Raw genomic sequence first — 18,240 nt, 5'->3', positions numbered from 1 at the left:
TGCTCGGCCCGGCGGGTGCGTGGCCCCGGGTGTGGCTCCGCCTCGGGGCGCGTGGGGGCGTGGCCCACGGGCTGGGCTCCGCCCGGGGGAGGGGCCGTGGGCGTGGGCGTGGCCGGTGCGCTGGGCTCCGCCTCGGGGCGCGGTGGGGGCGGGGTCTGTAGGCTGGGCTCCGGCGGGCGGCACCGCCCCTCCGGGTCTCCTGAGGGCGCTGTGGCGCGGCGCGGCGGCCACTCCCGGAAGTGGGTGCTCGGGGCCGGTGGGCGGGGCGCGGCTGCGGGAGCGGCGGCACACGTGCGGCAGCCGCGATGAAGTTCGCGTACCGGGTGAGCGGGGTCGCGGTTGGGGGTTCCGCGGCGCGGGGTCCGGGGAGCGGAGGCCGGCCGGGAGAGCGGGGCCTGGTCGCGCGCGGGTCGGGCCGCGCCGTCAGCCTGTAGCCCGCGCGGCCGTCCTGAGGGCCGTGCGCGGCGACCCCCGGACAGGATGGAGAGAACGGAGCCCCGGCGGGGTGAGGCCCGGTTCCCGGCTGCACGCGGGGGGAGCCTGCCTCCATCTTCCTCCGCGGGCGGGTCACTGGGCCGCCCGTTGGGCGGGGACGCTGGAGGTTGACGCCGTCCCCGCCCTGTGGGTCCCGCCGGCCTCCCGCCCCTTATGCTCCGTCGCGTCCCTCTCTCTGCTGGGTCCGGCTGGGCTTGGCCCTGGCCTTGTGCAGCGCCGCCCCGCACTTCCCCGGCGACCCAAACCGGGAGGCGCGGGGTGGCGGCTTTCCGCCCACCTCGCTCCGGCTCCTCTCCGGGTCTACACTCGTCCGCCCGCTCCATTCCGGGGGGCCACCTGCCTGCTCGGGACGCCGTCACCTAGCTCGCGTTCCTGCTTCCCCTGTTGACACCACGGACATTAACGGTGGTTTGAAAACACGGGAATCGAATCACAGCAGGCCTCTGCTTACACCCTGGTCAGCTGGCCAGGCTCCTCCCCGTGCCCTCCTGCAGCTCCAGACGCTGGCCCTGCCGGCTCCTTCCGTCTAGGGTCCACTCCAGGCGGCCCTCCAAGATTCCGTCCCTGACCCATCTCCAAACCAGCTTGGCCTCTCACGCTGCCTTCCAACTAAGAGTGCTCTGTAATTAGCTCTTCCCTGCCCTGCCTGCCCGGTGTAGCATAGGAGGGCATCGAGGGCCCAGACCCTGGGCACGGCCACGTCTCCAGTGCACCCTTCAGTCTCATGACTAAAGGAACCAATGAGTTCGTGGATTGGACTCTGGCAGCTTACTTTGCTGGGGAGGGCTTGAGCCCTGGGTGCCGGGGGGAGTGCTCTTCAGTGCTCCAGCTTTTCTCCCCCTGCAACATGGGTCCCCTTCTGTGTGTGGAGGCCCCCAGACGCTCACAGGGGCCCTCCCCTTCTTTGGGGGCTTGGAGCCCCAGGGATTGAGCTCACTTCCCTGTCCTCTCTCTCCTCCAGGCTGGGCTGCATAGATGGCCAGGAAGTGCCCCAGCAGGGACCCCAGGAATGGCCAGGGACCTGGGGGGAGGGAGCCTCTGTGCCATCTCCTGGACCAGAGGCCTCACTTAGCCTTTCCTGGAGTTGAGATGTTTTGGGCTTTCATTGTATTAAGATGGCTTATTTTCTTTTCAGTTTTCAAATTTGCTGGGGACAGTCTATCGGTGTGGAAATTTGAATTTTACATGTGATGGAAATTCAGTGATCAGTCCTGTGGGAAATAGAGTCACTGTATTTGACCTTAAAAAGTAAGTATGTTAAAATGACTTTAACAGTGACTGTTACAGCGTGCGGGCGAACACTCACCGTGTCTCCCTCTTCCCCTTCCTAGTGCCCCCGTTACTTAGGGCAGCTGGAGGGTATGACAGGGCATACACAGTGTTGATGGATCAGGAGCGGGACCGGTTTGCTCTAGTCCCTCGGTTAAGCCCTGGTGTCTCAGTCACCTGGGTGCTGGGTCTGGAGGCTGCCCTGGGGTCCTGCTGGGCCAGCACTGCGCTCACCGCAACCCAGTTCTGCTTGCCATGCTCGCGCTCCTTCTCCCGGATGAGCGTGTGGCTCTGTTCCTTTCTTCTCAAGGGGAAGGACCCCTGAACAGTTGTCCCCCCTCCCAGAGTCACGTGGCCAGGGTGAGACCCTCCTGTTGCCAAGGCTGCCTGGACTTGTGTCCTGCTGTGCAGGCTCGGCCTCTGGTCTGTACAGTGGGACGATGGGCCCATCCTCTCCGGGACTGACTTCCTGAAGCTGCCGAGAGCAGCGCCTGGGCGGATACCCGGGGCCAGAGGAGATCGTCAGACCTGACGGGCCTGGAGTAAGGATCACACGCTCGGTGAAGAAAAACTGGAAAGTAAAATAGCAAGGAACGAAGTTAGAATCCAAGCCAGCGCTTGCTTGTTTTTCGTATTACTTATTTTCTCGTTTTTGCGCATTTTCCTGTCCTGTAATGACAGTTTTACGGAGCTGTGCTGTCCTTGTGGTTAATTCCTTCTGTTGAACATGTAGCTCATTTCCAGTTTGGATTTTAGAACATTTGTGGAATCCTCTCAGGATGCACTTCTACAAGCAAAATGGACAAACAAATCTCCCCCCTTTTTTATTTATTTTTGTGTGAGAGAGCGTGTGTCAGGGAGGAGGAGGGACAGAGGGAGAAGGAGTGAGAACCTCAAGCAGGCTCCCCCACTGAGCGCAGAGGCCGTCATGGGACTGCATCCCAGGACCCTGAGATTACAACCTGAGCCAGAATCCGAAGTCAGATGCTCAACCAGCTGAGCCACCAGGCGCCCCAAACCAAAGCCCATTTTTAAGGTTTTGAATATGCTTTGCCAAATTTTCTGCAGGGACTTGGTCTTATTTCCTCTTCTCCAGCAGGGAGCTGGGGATAAGCTGGGAGCTCTGGCCCCAGAGCCGACCAGGGACAGGAGGGGTCAGGGCGTGGGTGGTCCGAGGCCACCCCCACCTCCTCTTCTCATGACTGAGACCAGCTACACAGCTGTGGTTTTTGTCTTTCAGCAACAAATCCAACACTCTGCCCTTGGCTACTCGGTACAACGTCAGGTGTGTAGGGCTGTCCCCAGACGGCCGCCTGGCCATCATTGTCGATGAAGGTAAGCGCCGTCGGCTGGAGGCAGCAGCGCAGGCGGCTGGGGGGACAGGCAAGGCGGGCATTGGGGTGACTCAAGGCCAACACCAAGTCCCGCTGGGGGGCTAGGCCCACCCAGTCCTCTCCCCCAGTTGCTTCCTTGCCTGGGGCCCAGTGGGCTTTGGGGTGAGGGCACGTGGGGGGACGTGGATGTGCCTGGGTGTCCTGGGCTGGGCCGTGGCGGTCCTGTCTGGGTGACTACACACTTGCTGCTCTTCCTCGCTGCAGGGGGGGACGCGCTGCTGGTCAGCCTGGTCTGCAGGTCCGTGCTCCACCAATTCCACTTCAAGGGCTCCGTGCACAGTGTCTCCTTCTCTCCTGATGGCAGGTAGGGGCCTAGAGCTTGGGGCAGGGTGCTCTCCAAGTCTGGACTTCATGACGGGCGCAGCAGGGCTCGGGGGCTCTTCCGACCGGAGGCGTCTGCGTGGGAGCCTGTCCTCGTGCTTCCGCTTGGCTGCCGGCTCCTGCGGGGTCCTGTGGCCCCAGCCCCTGCTCCCCCCCTCCAGGGCTGGTGCTCTTATCTTGAGCAGGAGGTTCTAAAGGTTCTCGACCAGAACCGCTTCCAGAACGCTCATTGTCCTCAGAGGGTCTTGCGGCCTCCAGACAGCAGAGCCACAGAGGAGCCCCTGGCTCTGAGTGGCACTGACCCCCAGCTTCGAGGTCCACAGTGAGGAGAATGTGTGTGGACAGGGTCCTGCTTGGACCCAGCCTTGCTCTGGGTTCAGGGGCCCCAGGAGAGGCCCAGGTTCCCAGGTTGCTCACATCTAGGCTGACCTGGACGTGCCATGGAGGGGGCTGCTCTGGGTTTCAGCTATGAGCCCCCATCCCACGTCCAGCCTCAGAAACCCCTTAGAAGGCAATGGCCCTCCTTCATGCCCGTTGTGCAGAGTCCGTGTTGTCTTTCCAGCTCCCCGAGGGCTGTCCGAGTGTGGCCTGGCCTTGGCAGCTGTCTCCCAGGCTGCTGGGAGCGCCGGGGCGCCTGTGCTCCAGGGCAGCCAGGCGGCAGGGTTCAGGGTCCCTGCAGGAGAAGAGGGGGATCGGGGGCCTTGGAGAGGCAGGCCCCCACGTTCACCTCTCAGGAAGCTGCCTCACGGCCGGGGTGCTGTCCTCAGAGGCTCCGAGCTGGTCTTGGGACTGCGTGGGTGTCGGACCCTGACGGCCTCCGTTTCTGCGGCAGGAAGTTCGTCGTCACAAAAGGCAACATCGCTCAGATGTACCACGCCCCTGGGAGGAAGCGGGAATTCAACGCGTTCGTCCTGGACAAAACCTACTTTGGGCCGTATGATGAGACCACGTGCATCGACTGGACGGATGACTCCAAGTGAGGCCTGGGGTGGGGCCGGGGGAACCGCTATAACCAGCCTCTTGTTGGATGGGGAGCCCTGGGGACTCTTGTTGCATCCCAAAGTTTCATTTTAAAATGGTCTCTCTTGAGCTAGAGGCCGGATGGGCCCCTAGTTGTGAGTTGGGCCTGCACCAGCCTGCATCTGTCTCTGGAAACCAGAGCGCAGGGGTGGGACCTTGACAAGGGTGCCGGAATCCAGTCCGCCAAATGTCCGGAGCAGCTGTGTGCGTGGCAGGGTCGGGGTTTTCCCCAGCATGGGGGCTGGGTGTCCTCCCTCGGCTGCACCCCTCGCCGCCCTGACGGCTGTTGGCCCGTGCTCAGCTGCTCGCTCAGCACAGGGAGAGGTGGAGGCTGCTGGTAGGTGCCAGTCTGTACGTCAGACCCCCGCAGGGGGCAGGGCAGGGGCGGTGCAGCCCCAGGCAGCCCTGTGCTCCTAGCAGACAGGTCTTTGGGTCCGGGTGGGGCACCTGCCGCCACGCCTTCCCGCCTCTTCGCTCCCGTGTCTGGATGTGTTGGTGCCGTGTGCAGGGTTCCCTCAGATTGGGGTCATGGGGACTCAGGGAGGCGTCAGGAGCAGGGTTCCCCACGTGGCACCCGACGGGCTTGGCGGTCAGTTCTTAGGGCTCCCCTGGGCTGCCGTCCTGTGAGGGACTGCCTTGTGAGAAGGGGCGGTGACTCGTCCCCCGAGACGCACGGATGGACGCAGCCGATGCTCGGGAGGAGGTGCAGGCCGGGCAGACCCGGGCCGCTCACCCCAGGCGACTCCTCTGTGCTTGGGCGGCGCCCCGCCGTGAGCCCTGAGGACGAGCCCTGTCTCCTCGGTCCAGGTGCTTTGCGGTCGGGAGCAAAGACATGTCCACGTGGGTGTTTGGAGCGGAGCGCTGGGACAACCTCATCTACTACGCGCTGGGGGGACACAAGGACGCGATCGTGGCCTGCTTCTTTGAATCCAGCAGCCTAGATGTACGTCCCCGTGTCTGGGTGTCTGGAGCGTCTCGCTTGCCCGGTGGCATCCCAGGTCGCAGTCACACGCCAGGCCTCCCCCTGTAGACACAGGTGCCCTCCCGGGCTACCTGGGGGTGTTCAGGAAGCAGCAGCACCTGTTGGCTGTCCGCGGGCATCGCCGCTTCCAGGGCTCGGGGCGGGCTGTGGAGGGACGGGGGAGCCCTTGGCTGTTGGGGGCTGGTGTGAGGGTGACCCGCCCCCGCTCACGCACACTTCCTTGTACAGCTGTACACGCTGAGCCAGGACGGAGCCCTGTGTGTGTGGCAGTGTGACACTCCCCCCGAGGGCCTGCGGCTGAAAGCCCCCACGGGCTGGAAGGCAGAGCTGCTGCAGGAGGCGGAGGACGACGACGAGGAAGGGGAGGAGGAGACCACTGTCCGCGGGAAAGCCGCACCGCCTGCAGAGGAGCAGCAGGGAAAAGTGAAATACTCCCGGCTGGCCAAGTGGGTGTCGCCCCAGGGGTGGCAGGGGCCTTGCACTCACGAGGCCAGCATATGACGCGGAGGCCCAGAGAGCAGGCCTGTCCTGGGGGCCGGCGGGGAGGCTGCCTGGTGTCCCAGGTGCAGGGTCAGGGAGGCTCGGGATGGGGGGGGGAGCCTCGGGTGAGAGGGGACGAGAGGCCAGGGCAGCAGGGCCCAGGGTCCTGTGTAGAGCTGGGGACTGTGGCCTGGGGGTCCCAGGGGGGCTGGGTGCAGGGTGAGATCAGCCTGGCTGGCTGGCCCTCTGTCCACAGCTCTTCTGAGCCCCGATCTTTTTCAATAGGTACTTTTTCAATAAAGAGGGAGATTTTAACAACCTGACTGCTGCGGCGTATCACAGGAAGACCCGCCTCTTGGTCACCGGCTTTGCCTCTGGAATCTTCCACCTTCACGAGCTCCCTGAGTTCAACCTCATCCACTCCCTGAGGTGAGCGCCCCGCTCGGTGCCATGGGGGGCCCACGTGCGCTCGCTGGCCCCACAGGCCTACGGTGGGGAGTGTGGGGCCCTGCTGTGCACGTCCCGCTGCGCGGCGTGTGGGCCGTGGGGCTGCCAGGCGGGTGGTGGACAGAGGGGGCTCGCGGTGCCGCCTGCCCGCCTGTCCGCCTTTTCAGGCAGCGTGCTCTCGTGCCCAGCATCTCCGATCAGAGGATTGCTTCCATCGCTGTCAACGGCTCCGGAGACTGGATCGCCTTTGGCTGCTCAGGTTGGGACTGCTGACCGCGGCCCCCCTCACCCCCAGCTGCGGGGCTGTGCTAGCCCCCGGGGAAAGCCCCTTCCGCTGCCCGGTGCGAGTGAGCACAGTGGGTCGGCCAGTGGTTCTTGTGGGAGGGAGCCGTGGACGTCCAGACCCAGCACTCGTCTGAGCTGTGAGCGCCTTGTGGCCTGAGCCCCCGTCGCGGTCAGCCGCCGGGCCTGTGGCTGTGGGCCTCTGGCGGGGTGGGGGACAGGCTGTGGCAGGTGCCTGCGAGACGGTGACTCAGGAGGTCAGTCTCTGCTGGGTGCCCTCTCTCAGGTTAGGGTGACGGGGGCATTTGCCTCGGTGGGTCAGACGGTCAGGGTGCTGGCACCCGTCTGGGTCTGCCTGCGGGCCGTGGTCTCAGGGGCAGTCCTCAGCCCGTCCCCGCGCGTGCTTTGCAGGTCTGGGTCAGCTGCTGGTGTGGGAGTGGCAGAGCGAGTCCTACGTGCTCAAACAGCAGGGCCACTTCAACAGCATGGTGTCGCTGGCCTACTCCCCCGACGGGCAGTACATCGTCACTGGCGGTGATGATGGCAAGGTGGGGCTCGGTGGGTGAGGAGGGCTGTGGCCTGGGGTGGGGGGAGCGTGGGGTCTCATCTTGCTGGCCCCAGGGAGGGAGAGCCAGGCCCCGACTTCAGGGTTCAGCCTGGAGCCCACGGGGCTCACCCCACTGCGTCCAGGCGCACGAGAAGATGTTCACAGACTAGCCGGGGCAGAGTGGGGAGAGCTGGCTGTCGGTTTCTGTGTTTCCGGCGTGGCCTCCCGCACGCGTGCAGCTGCTCGGCTCTGGGTCGGTCCATGGGGGCAGCCGCATCACGTGGCTGCGTGCTTGTTGCGCCTCTTGGGGTGACACGGGCCCCCACCAGCCCCTAGCCCTCCCTCACGGGGGCGAGGGGCAGGTGCGCGCACATTGCAGGGGTCCCTGGTTGAGGTGGCCCGTGTGTGCACGTGGTCCTGAGCCGTGGCCAGCCCCGCCCCTCACACCCCCCCCACTGCAGGTCAAGGTGTGGAACACCCTCAGTGGTTTCTGCTTCGTCACCTTCACGGAGCACTCGAGTGGGGTCACCGGCGTGACCTTCACGGCCACTGGCTATGTCATCGTGACCTCTTCCATGGACGGGACCGTGCGTGCCTTTGACCTTCACAGGTGATCCTCCCGCTCGGCCGTCTCTCTGGGCGGCCGTGATAGCGGGGCCGAGGGACCGTGGGCTCGCCGGCAGTCGCGTAGTATAGACAGGCTCAGGGCGAGCCCTAGCTCTCGGGCCCCAGGGACTCGAGGTGGCGGGGCTTCGTGGGCAGTGCCGACCGGACTTCCGTCTTCGGGCAGGTACCGGAACTTCCGCACCTTCACGTCCCCGCGGCCCACCCAGTTCTCCTGCGTGGCTGTGGACTGCAGCGGCGAGGTCGTTTCTGCTGGGGCCCAGGACTCCTTCGAGGTCTTCATCTGGTCCATGCAGACAGGCAGGCTCCTGGACGTAAGGGCCGCGTGTCTGGGGGCCGGGGTGGGGGGCACAGCCCCACGCAGGAGGGCGCCTCTGGGGACCCGCGGGAAGGAGCAGCAGCGTCTTCTGGCCGCGGCTCCTCCCCTCCTGCGCTGAGACCGAGACCATTGTTAGCCCGCCCGTCCCACAGCCTCGGTGCGTGGGCCTGGTCCGGGGTAGGGCCCCCGCGGCTGTTTCTTCACACCTGCTGTCCGGATGCCATAGGTCCTGTCTGGTCATGAGGGCCCCATCAGCAGTCTGTGCTTTAACCCGGTGAAGTCGGTCCTGGCCAGCGCCTCCTGGGACAGAACGGTGCGCCTGTGGGACATGGCAGACAGCTGGAGGACCACGGAGACACTGAGCCTGACCTCGGACGGTGGGTCCTCGGGGGGTGTGGGTACAAGGTGTCACGTGGGGAAGGAGGCCTCGTCTCTGGGCCAGTGTTCATCTGTCTTGGTTGCGTGTTTACGTGTGAACCCAGGACCCCCAGCTGCCCCACGGCTGCTGGGATGGTGGCCCCGTCCTGTCACTCAGTGTCGGGCTCTCTAGGGGAGTGAGCTGGGCGCTCCCTCCTGAGTTGCCATCCCTGAGAAGCAGCCGGTGCTCTCGACCCTGACGTGACTGTAGGCTCAGGAGGTCATCTGGGGTCTTGCCATCTGTGTGCGTGGGTGAAGCCGTCCTGGCCCGCGTGCATCGCGGGCCCCTGGAATCCGCGGGCCTCCGCAGTTGGCTCTGGTGCGCGCTCTTAGCCGCCGGTGGGTGGCCTGGGTCTCTGTGGGGCTGCCATAGACCTCCAGCCGGTCTGTGTCTCATCTGTCTGCGGCTCTGTCAAAGCCCCTCTCTCGTGACCTCCGTGTGCCTTCCCCCTGCCCGGCCTTGCCTCTCACCCCATGCCCTCCCACCAGGCTGGCCTTGTGCCTGTCCTGGGACCCCACCTGGACCCTCTTGCCCCCTGAGGCGGTTGGGGCCTGGGGCCTCCCTCGCAGGGTGGAGCTTCTCTGGGGAGACCCAGGGGCCCCCACCCGTCGTGCACAGACTTCGGGTGCTGGTGCCCACCTGGCTTTTCGGGACTCAGGCTGGGTGAAGGCAGGGGAGGGTGTGGCCACCTGCTGGGGCCTCGGCTCTTCCTCTGGCCTTGATGATGCGTTTCTCTTCAGCTCTGGCCGTGACCTTTCGTCCCGATGGTGCGGAGCTGGCTGTGGCCACCCTGAACTCCCAGATCACCTTCTGGGACCCTGAGAACGCCGTGCAGACGGGCTCCATCGAGGGCAGGCATGACCTCAAGACGGGCAGGAAGGAGCTGGACAAGGTCACTGCCAAGCACTCGGCCAAGGGGAAGTGAGTGCCTCAGCGAGTGGGCGCAGTGGGCCTTGCCCCTGAAGCCCAGGGGCCCCTGGGGGCCTGTGCAGCCGCAGGATTCTTCCCCTCGGGGAGCACAGAACCCGTGGCGGGTTTGTGGTTGGTCTGTCTCCGTGTCCTCATGCCGCTTAGGCTTCGGGAGCGGGCGTCTGTGAGCGCATCTGTTCTGACGTCTTTCGGGGTGTGTCCGGGAGTGGAATCGCTGGTGGTCACGAGGTTTCCAGGGTTTGCTCCTGTGAGGAACAGGAGTGTTTTGCAAAGTGGCCCCGTCGCCTGCAGCGGCCGCTTCCCCTCCCGCCAGCAACACGTGTTCCCTGCGTGGTTTTTAAACGACAGCTCTGTGGGGCCAGGTGTGAGGCGCTGTCCGCGTGTCGTTTTAATTCACGTTTCCTTAAGGGCTGATGCTGTCCAGCGTCTTCTCGTAGGCCGACCGGCCGTTCGTAAGTGGGGTGTGGAGAAGGTCCGTCCGGGGCACTTGCTCCTCCGCATTGGCTTGTCTCTGCGGCGCCGTGAGAGTTCGTGTATTCGAGATAGGCGATGCCGGACGGCTCTGGGGCTGGAAGTCTCTCTTTCTGCCTTGGGGCTCTTTTCACTCTCTTGACGGTGTCTTTGGATCACGAACATGTTCAGATTTGATGAAGTCTTGTTCGGTTTCCTTCTGCCGCTCGCGCTCCTTGGTGTCACACGTAACACCGTCTCATGTCCCATGAGCAGCCGGGCCAGCGCGTGCCCGGCTTCCGCTCGCGCAGGGCTGAGTAGGCACCCCTACCGGTGGCCTCTGTGCGCGTGGCAGGCAAGGTGGCTTCCTTGTTCTGACTGGGACAAGGAAACCCCACGACTCGAGACCCTTCTGTGAAAGGGTCGTGTCTCAGGAGGTCCCTCCTGGGGTGCTGCTGCCGCGGAGCAGAGTGGGTGACGGGGTCTTGTGAGGCCCAGGCCAGAGCCCTGCCGCGGACGCTGGGGGCGCTGGTTGCCTCCTGGGGCTCTCTGGGTGGCGCCTACACGTGTGTCCCCTCTGTTTCAGGGCCTTCAGCACGCTGTGCTACTCTGCGGACGGCCAGAGCGTCCTGGCGGGAGGGGCGTCCAAGTTCGTCTGCATTTATCACGTCAAGGAGCAGATCCTGAGGAAGAAGTTTGAGGTTTCCTGCAACCTCTCCCTGGACGCCATGGAGGTGGGGGAGCGCGCAGGTCTGCCTGGCCCGGGCCTGCCCTCCGTGTCCCCCGCCCCGCTGTAGGGCGAGGCCCGCCCCCTCCTGAGGGCCTCTGGTGGGGGCGCACGTCCTTGTCGCTTCCCTGAGGATGGGCAGGCTGAGTGAGCAGACGCCCCCGTGTGTGCTGGCCCCGCGGAGGCTGACGGGGGCCCTTGCCAGGGGTGCGTTAGAGTCCGGGGCCCCAGCGCTTGCAGCAAGCTCTGAGGGCAGGCTCCGCCTTGCAAGGGGTGAGGATAGGCTTGTCAGTGTCTCGGGATCCGTGTGTCCCTTGGGCGTTCCCTACAGGGCTTTGTCTTCTCTGGTGTTTGTGGCACGTGAGCCGGGCAGGGGCTGGGGGCTGGGCTCGTGCCCTCCACCTGATGTGCGAGAAACCTGGACCTGGGGCTTTGTCCTTCTAGGAGTTTTTGAACCGAAGGAAAATGACAGAGTTTGGCAACCTGGCGCTAATCGATCAAGATGCTGGGGTGGAGGATGGAGTCGTGATACCACTGCCGGGTGTAAAGAAAGGTGAGTGGAGGGCTGCTCGCGTCCCCCAAGGTCCCGGCCGCAGCAGGCTGCCCTGCCTACCACCCACTTTTCCTGAGTGACAGCAGCTTTGCTTTCCTGTTGGGGCTGCAGTGATTGTGTCTGGGAGCACTTGTCCACACGAGTGGCCTGTGGCCCCCTTGCCTGTCTGGGCCTCTCCAGCCACTGCCCAGCCCTGTGCCTCGCACCTGTCCCCACACGGGCCACAAGGAAGGCTCTGGGGTCAGGGACCTGGCAGTCAAGGGGCCCAAGGGGGGCACGCCCCTCACAGTGACAGGGCATGAGGGTGGGGGGGCCCTCAGGCCCTGGTAGACCATCAGGACGGGACATCCACCAACTAGAAAGTCGGTGTGTTGGTCCTGGACACGCAGCTGCACTGCCCTGCCAGCTTCCCCCCTGGTGCCGGCCTCCCCCGCCTAGTGCTGGCCTCCCCCCGGTGCTGGCCTGGGCTGGCTCATTCCAGCCCTGGCTCGTGCCCCTCCAAGTGCCAGAGGCCCACCCTGCATGTCGGGGAGTGGGGGCGTCTCAGCGACCGATTGGGTGATGGGGGGAGGACTGCACCATCAGTGCGGGCCCCGGAGCAGCCTGTGCCTGTGCCATGTGTGTTCTCGGGCATCTCTTAACGAAAACAAGGTCCCTAACTCCTCAGTGATGTGCAAAGGTGGCTCTCAGCCTGTCTGGAGACATTTTGATGGTCACAGTTTGAGCAGAGCAGGTGCTGTTGGCGTTGAGTGCAGAGAGACCAGGCGGTCTGTTGGATCCATAAGGACCCAGCCCCAAGTGTTGGTCATCCCAAGATCGAGAGTCCCCAGCAGAGTATTTCTGAGGAGATAGGTGGCCTCCAGGTGACTTTTCTCAGATGACTTGCATGGCGTTGAATTTCATATCATAGAAGCATATCATTCCTTAAGCAGCAGATTTGAATTTTCAGAAGGGATTCACCTCTGCTGCACAGAGCTGCCCTGTGTAGTTGTGTGACTTGTGCACTGCACAAAGTGCCGGGCAGAATGGGCAGGTGGGGACCGGGGCCACCCTGCCTCACACCTTGGGGCCGGGCCAAGGGCTTTTGCCAAAATAGGCAAGCTGTCTACTGGCCAAGCTGGATGGATGCTTCCGGGAGCAGGGGCTCCAAGGGCTTGTCTGTGGAGGCCAGTGGTGCCCGCGAAACAGCTGCTGGGGCCCTGGGCAGGACTCACCTGCTGCATGTGCTGACAGCAGGAAGGCCGGGGGCGGGGCCACTGGTCTTGACGGGCCCAGAGCAGCAGGGGGGGCCTCCCTTTGTCTGTGAGTGGTAAGGGAGGTGTCGCCCTGTTTTCCAGGTGACATGAGCTCTCGGCACTTCAAGCCTGAAATCAGGGTGACTTCGCTTCGCTTCTCTCCCACCGGTGAGCTCTGACCAGCCGGTTGTTGGTGCTGGGAAGGGTGGGGGGGTCCATCCCGCTGGGCTTCGGGGCCCACGGTGCACACTGTGGGCCTGTCACCTCTTCCCAGGGACCAGGTTGGTCTCAGCTTCTGGCTGGCCCTGGGCCCTGGTGTTCTCCATGGGTAACACATGGTCATCTTTGTCCTCTTCAGAGGACACTGAAGGGGGTGGCCTCAGACCCGCTGGGTGTTGAAAAGAGGAGGCAGGCACCCATCCTTAGCACTGCTCACATGTGCCAGTCATCTGAGGGGCTGCAGGGGAGGGTCTGTGCCCACGGGACCAAATGCGGTCCCCCGGAGTGAGCAGGACGGAGGCTTGTAGTGGGCTTGTCTGCGGGGTGATGGCCGACACTCCCCAGCATTGAGCATCAAGTGATGGAGGCAGCAGGGCGCAGGGCAGCGTGTGGCCTTGTACTGCTGTGCGAGCCGGGCTGCGACTGTGGCCTGGGGACAACTCTGGCAGCCCCTCGTTTGGGCGCCTGGGGGACCACCGTGCTGGTTGTCTGTGCGTCTTCCCTGGGCTCCGTGGTGCCGTTGCAGCCTCTCGGCAGAGGCCGCATGGCCCGTAGAGACCAGTGCGCTCCCTCACAGAGGAGCTGACCGGGCCTGGTGCGGACGGGGGACAGAAGCGCACGCGTGCGTGTCTGCTACCGCGAGCACGCACCTACTGGAGAGAAGCCTGTGTGACCGACCCTGGCGCCTCTCCCAGAGGAGCCGGCGTCTGGGGCGGGAGTGGGAGGAAGGCATCCCTGTGCACCTTTCCTACTGTTGCATTTGGGGCCATGGGGACATACTCAGTACCTGTTCTTTAAAAAAGTGGGGAAAAGTGAAAATTGGTGTTTAGGAAAGCCCTCGGCTTCATTTCCCAGGGCGCTGCTGGGCGGCCACCACCACCGAGGGGCTCCTCGTCTACTCCCTGGACACGCAGATGCTGTTTGACCCGTTTGAGCTGGACACTGGCGTCACCCCCGCACGGATCCGGGCGGCCCTGCGCCAGCAGGACTACACCAGGGCCATCCTCATGGCCTTCCGGCTCAACGAGAGGAAGCTGCTGCAGGAGGCACTGGAGTCGGTGCCCTGGGGCGAGGGTGAGCGCCGGGGGGGCCAGGGTGAGCGCCGGGGCAGGGCCGCGAGGACCCCGGGCCTCTTCTCTGCTGTCTTCACCTTTTCTTCTGATGGAGCGTTCTCTAGAAAGCGAGCCCGGTTTTCTCCTTTTCCCACAGTTGAAGTTGTCAGCTCCTCACTCCCTGAGTTGTATGTGGAGAAAGTGCTAGAATTTTTAGCTTCATCCTTTGAAGTGTCCTGCCACCTGGAGTTCTATCTCATATGGACTCAGAAGTTGCTCCTGGCGCACGGGCAGAAGCTGAAGTCCAGGTGAGATGTGCTTTCCTGCGCGGTCAGCTGTGAGTCCTGGCCCTCAACTGGGCTTTGTAGGTCAGAGGGGGAGCTGCGTGTGCGCCCGCGAGAGGGGCCACGTGGCATCTGGCTGAGGCTGTGCACTGAGGCAGGTCTCCTTTGCAGAGCGGGGAAGGTGCTGCCGGCCGTTCAGTTCCTTCAGAAGAGCATCCAGCGGCACTTGGACGACGTCTCCAGGCTGTACGTGTTGCCAGCAGGGTTGGCGGGCAGGGCGGGGGCTGCCCCAAATCCAGCTGGTTCCACATCGGAGGCTGCCCCCTGCATTGTCTGTTCTGGGGACAGAAAGGACCAGCATTAGGAGGGGCTTCTTCCCCTCGGTGGGGAAGAGGTTGGCCAGCTTCAGGCGTGGCCAGAAGTTGAAAAGAGAGTGCTGTTCCAGTGAAACCAGTACCTTCCACAGTCAGACCAGTGGAGGAGGGAGTGCCACGTGCGGTCAGGAGCCTCTGTCCTGTCACCAGCTGTTTTCTTCTTGGTTTGCGCCCCTTCTGCCCCCTGCCCTGAGGCCGAGCGGAGGGGTGGGCACACAGACAGCCTGGGGTCTCCGGGGCTGTCTTTGGGGCCCGTGGCCAGGTGTCCCCACTCCATCCCTGGAGGCGTGTTCTCTGCCCTTGCTGGTGTCTGCTTAGTGCTCACAGGTGGAAGCCTGTTCTGTCCTTGACGGCTTCCACAGTCTTTAGGAGCCTAGAACAAGCCCTTTCTCCTGGAGGCTTTTCTTCTGAGAGCCCTGGCCACCCGCCGGGATGCCATGGGGGCATGGGGGGCCCGCGTCAATTCTCCCACGCACTGGGGAGAGCTTGCCCTTTGTGGAGGCCTCCGTGACTCTACAGGGCTCAGTCCGAGAGACCGGAGCCTCTCGTGAGACCAGTTGCTCGTAACTCGGTGTTCTCATGAATGCATGGTTCCTGGGGCTCCTCCGTGTACTGATTTGCTGCTGATGTATAGGGCGTAGCTAGCTGTTGTGTATTAATCTGGGGGGGCTCCAGCTATGTTGCCAAATCTGCATTTTGTTTGAGGTTTCCCGCAGGGACGGCGGTTCCCTCGATAGTCCCTTACCTTTAGCTCGTTCTTAGCAGGTGGTTTTCCTACACGGAAATGGGGGTGTGATTTTTCGCTTTACGTAGTTCATGTGGGGAATTAACTGAGTCTGGGTGTCCCCCTCTGCTCTCACACGGCGTGAAGCCGTGCACCAGGCCCTTCCTCGGTGTCTGGTGGGACTGCGAAGGCTGTGTGGGTCGTCTGTGGCCGGTTGCTTTTGGGGTCACAGAGAAGGTGCCTGGGCACCGGTGAGCCAGAGTCTGGCTGAGAGAAAAGCTGTGGCTCTTGCTGACGGGACTTCTGTTCACTTTCAACAGCTGTGACTGGAACCGCTATAACATCCAGTACGCCCTGGCGGTGTCCAAGCAGCGGGGCCTGAAGCGCCCCTCAGAACCGCCGGGAAGCAACGAGGGAGCAGAAACGTCCGACGACACTCTGCACCTGCTCGGCTCAGGCCAGGCGGGCGGGGCCGGGCAGCTGGTGTAGGCGCCCCGCCACGTTCCCAACCCCGCTTGTTTCCGTTGAGATCCCTGAAGAGACGGAGCCCTGCGGCCTGGGCCCTGGAAGCGAGTGGGAGGGCAGCGCAGAGACACTGACGCGGAGGACTCACTCTTCCTGCGGCCCCCGACACGGCTGCCGTGCCGGAGCCAGCCGCCCGCTCCCCGGGCTTGGCACCCGGCCCCGGCAGAAATGAATAGTGTGACCAGAAACGAACGTTACACATCTACTCTCTAGAGAGGTGAATGGGTTCATTTTTATAGACTTGAACTTTGTATGACTGCTATTTATATTTTTAATACAGTTTTGATGATAGATTTAGAGATGAAAAAAACGAGGTTTTCTATGATAAAAGTATAGGCTAAATCTGAACTCTGAATTGAATTGAAAGTATTTATACTGTATCCTGGGTCATGCAGGGGAATCGGGGTCACTGCCTTTTGGCCTCTCTGTGCCAGGGGAATGGGTGAGCAGGGCAGCTGGAGCGCCCACCACGCCCCAGCCTGCATGGCTCCCAGCCCTGGCTGCCTGCCCCCAGAGTCTCTGCACTCTGACCTTAGAGAGGGACGCCTGGGGATCCCTAGGGCTGGGACTGGATGATGCTCTTGGGGAGCTCACTCAGACCTCCTGCGCCAGCTCTGCAGGGCCGCATGGAGGAGATGAGCTGCTCTTTCCTGCCAGCTCCCCCCGTCCCTGGTCCCTGGGGCTTGGTGGTGACAGCCTGCATCCAGGAGCAGGAAAATGGGGCCCAGCTGGGTGCGGCACCTTCCTGACAGCGGGCAGGCATGGCGTCTGCTTGGTCCCAGCGCGGGGCTTCCCAGAGGTGCTTCCCATCTCCCCAGGCGGCCCACGCCCACTCCTGGGGCCTGTGACCCGGGCTTTGCACCCATGGTGTGTGTGCTCAGCCCCTGCTGTCACTGGGTGTCTATGCCCACAGCACCTCCACATAGCTGAGACTGCAACACTGGTCTAACCAACTTTTTGATAAGTTCACGTGCGCCCATTGAGGTCCTGAAAATTGACAGAAGGAACTCTTCTTTAGAGTGGAGTCTGGAGGCCAGCAGGGGGAGCCCTCAGCTGGGTCCCTCCTGTGCACCTGCAGATCCAATGGAGGAAGGAAGGTTTCCTCTCCACCCCCCCCCCCCCCCCCCCCCGTGGGGCAGCCCAACCAATGAGAGATGTCACAGCCCAACCACTACACTTCCAGCTCCCAGTTTACTCCAGTGGACTTTGTTTTTACAACAACCCCAGCCTCCCTTTCCTCTATAAAAGAGCCTCGACTGCCCTGTTCAGACTTGCCAATGCTTTCAATTTTCCGGCCGGTTCCTTTTCACGGGCTGTAATTCTCTGCTATTCTCCAACATGTTCGTTGGTAAAACTATCAGTTTTATTTTTAAGGTTCAATGCAGCTGAGCAGACCTGGAGGTGCAGATGGCTGGGAGGTGGGGGCTCTGCAGGTCCCGGTGCTGTGCAGCCTCCTGCATGCTCAAGGCCTGGCAGCAGCTGCGCCTGCCATGGGGCTTAGTAGAGAGGCAGGGCCTTGGCTTCCAGCCCAGCTGAGTCGGAATCTGCATGTAGCCTTACCTTCCTGAAAGAGGAGCAGACCTAGTGCATGTTAGCATCACCCCCGTGATCCCAGCACTCTTACCAGCTCCTGTTCCGGATGCGACACTGAGGAGAGAGATGGGTAGACTGCCTGGTCCCTCAGGAGCCGTGAGAAGCCAGGATCCCCATGGCAGAATTCCCAGCCGCAGGGAAAGGCATGAGAACGGGCGTCCTGGGTCCATCTGTAGAAATGGAGGGATCCGGGATGAAGGTTCAGGAATGAAGACTGCCTGTCCAAGCTCGTGTCTTACAACGTCCGTGTTATTCTTGCTTCCCAGGAGGGTCTCTGTGCAGAGGTTAACTGTAGACGTTTAAAAGTGGAACAGTTTTGGGGGCGCCTGGGTGGCGCAGTCGTCAAGCGTCTGCCTTCGGCTCAGGGCGTGATCCCGGCGTTCTGGGATCGAGTCCCACATCAGGCTCCTCCGCTGGAAGCCTGCTGCTTCCTCTCCCACTCCCCCTGCTTGTGTTCCCTCTCTCGCTGTCTCTCTCTGTCAAATAAAATATTTAAAAAAGAAAAAAGTGGAACAGTTTTAATATCAGTGACAGGGACAGCGTTGCGTTTAAATGTCCAATGTGTCTGCAGTTCCCCAGTGGCCTCCAACAGTGACCATTTAAATTATCTTGAACACCCATTGTTAGTTTGAAAATGGATAGATTAAAGGAAAGTGTAATAATTTATGCAGTCGTCTCCCGCGAACTGACTCCTGCGTAACACCTAGAGGTTTTCGACGGAAGGACCCCCGGCTAGCACCTGGAGGAACTCTCCCACCTTGCGTTGGCAAGGATTTAGAGCAGGGAGGCCGGCTGCCCACCAGGCGGTGCGCGCTGCCAGCGGACAGCACGGGAAGGGGGGGGGGAAGGCGGCTATGCGCAGGCGCGGCCCCGCCCACCGGCGCGTTCGCGGGAGCGCGGCCGGGCCGATCGCGCAGGCGCGGACCGCGCCGAGCGCGGTGAGCGCGTGACCCTGCGACCCACTGTCCCCGCGCAG

General features: G+C 62.9%; 1 protein-coding gene across 2 annotated transcripts; it reads left to right on the top strand.

Annotated features, from left to right (window-relative positions):
* Nucleotides 1-186: 186 nt before the first annotated feature.
* PWP2 (PWP2 small subunit processome component) lies at nucleotides 187-16,019 on the top strand. 2 transcript variants are annotated; one of them, XM_034654879.1, is made up of 21 exons: nucleotides 187-323; nucleotides 1,631-1,743; nucleotides 3,005-3,099; nucleotides 3,363-3,462; nucleotides 4,312-4,455; nucleotides 5,307-5,442; nucleotides 5,710-5,927; nucleotides 6,247-6,390; nucleotides 6,597-6,667; nucleotides 7,102-7,238; nucleotides 7,699-7,847; nucleotides 8,028-8,175; nucleotides 8,407-8,557; nucleotides 9,339-9,519; nucleotides 10,565-10,712; nucleotides 11,150-11,258; nucleotides 12,596-12,661; nucleotides 13,568-13,786; nucleotides 13,922-14,072; nucleotides 14,220-14,294; nucleotides 15,467-16,019. In XM_034654879.1, the coding sequence occupies exons 1-21, from the start codon at nucleotides 306-308 to the stop codon at nucleotides 15,633-15,635; spliced, it is 2,742 nt and encodes a 913-aa protein (XP_034510770.1). In that variant the 5' UTR covers nucleotides 187-305; the 3' UTR covers nucleotides 15,636-16,019. The 2 variants fall into 2 exon arrangements, with proteins under 2 accessions (XP_034510770.1, XP_034510764.1); XM_034654873.1 differs by having other exon boundaries at nucleotides 6,576-6,667.
* Nucleotides 16,020-18,240: the final 2,221 nt, after the last annotated feature.

Source organism: Ailuropoda melanoleuca, chromosome 1 (assembly GCF_002007445.2).
Source record: "Ailuropoda melanoleuca isolate Jingjing chromosome 1, ASM200744v2, whole genome shotgun sequence".
Lineage (NCBI taxonomy): Eukaryota > Metazoa > Chordata > Mammalia > Carnivora > Ursidae > Ailuropoda > Ailuropoda melanoleuca.
Note: the sequence above shows the minus strand (reverse complement) of the source record. Positions and strands in the feature narration are given on the sequence as shown.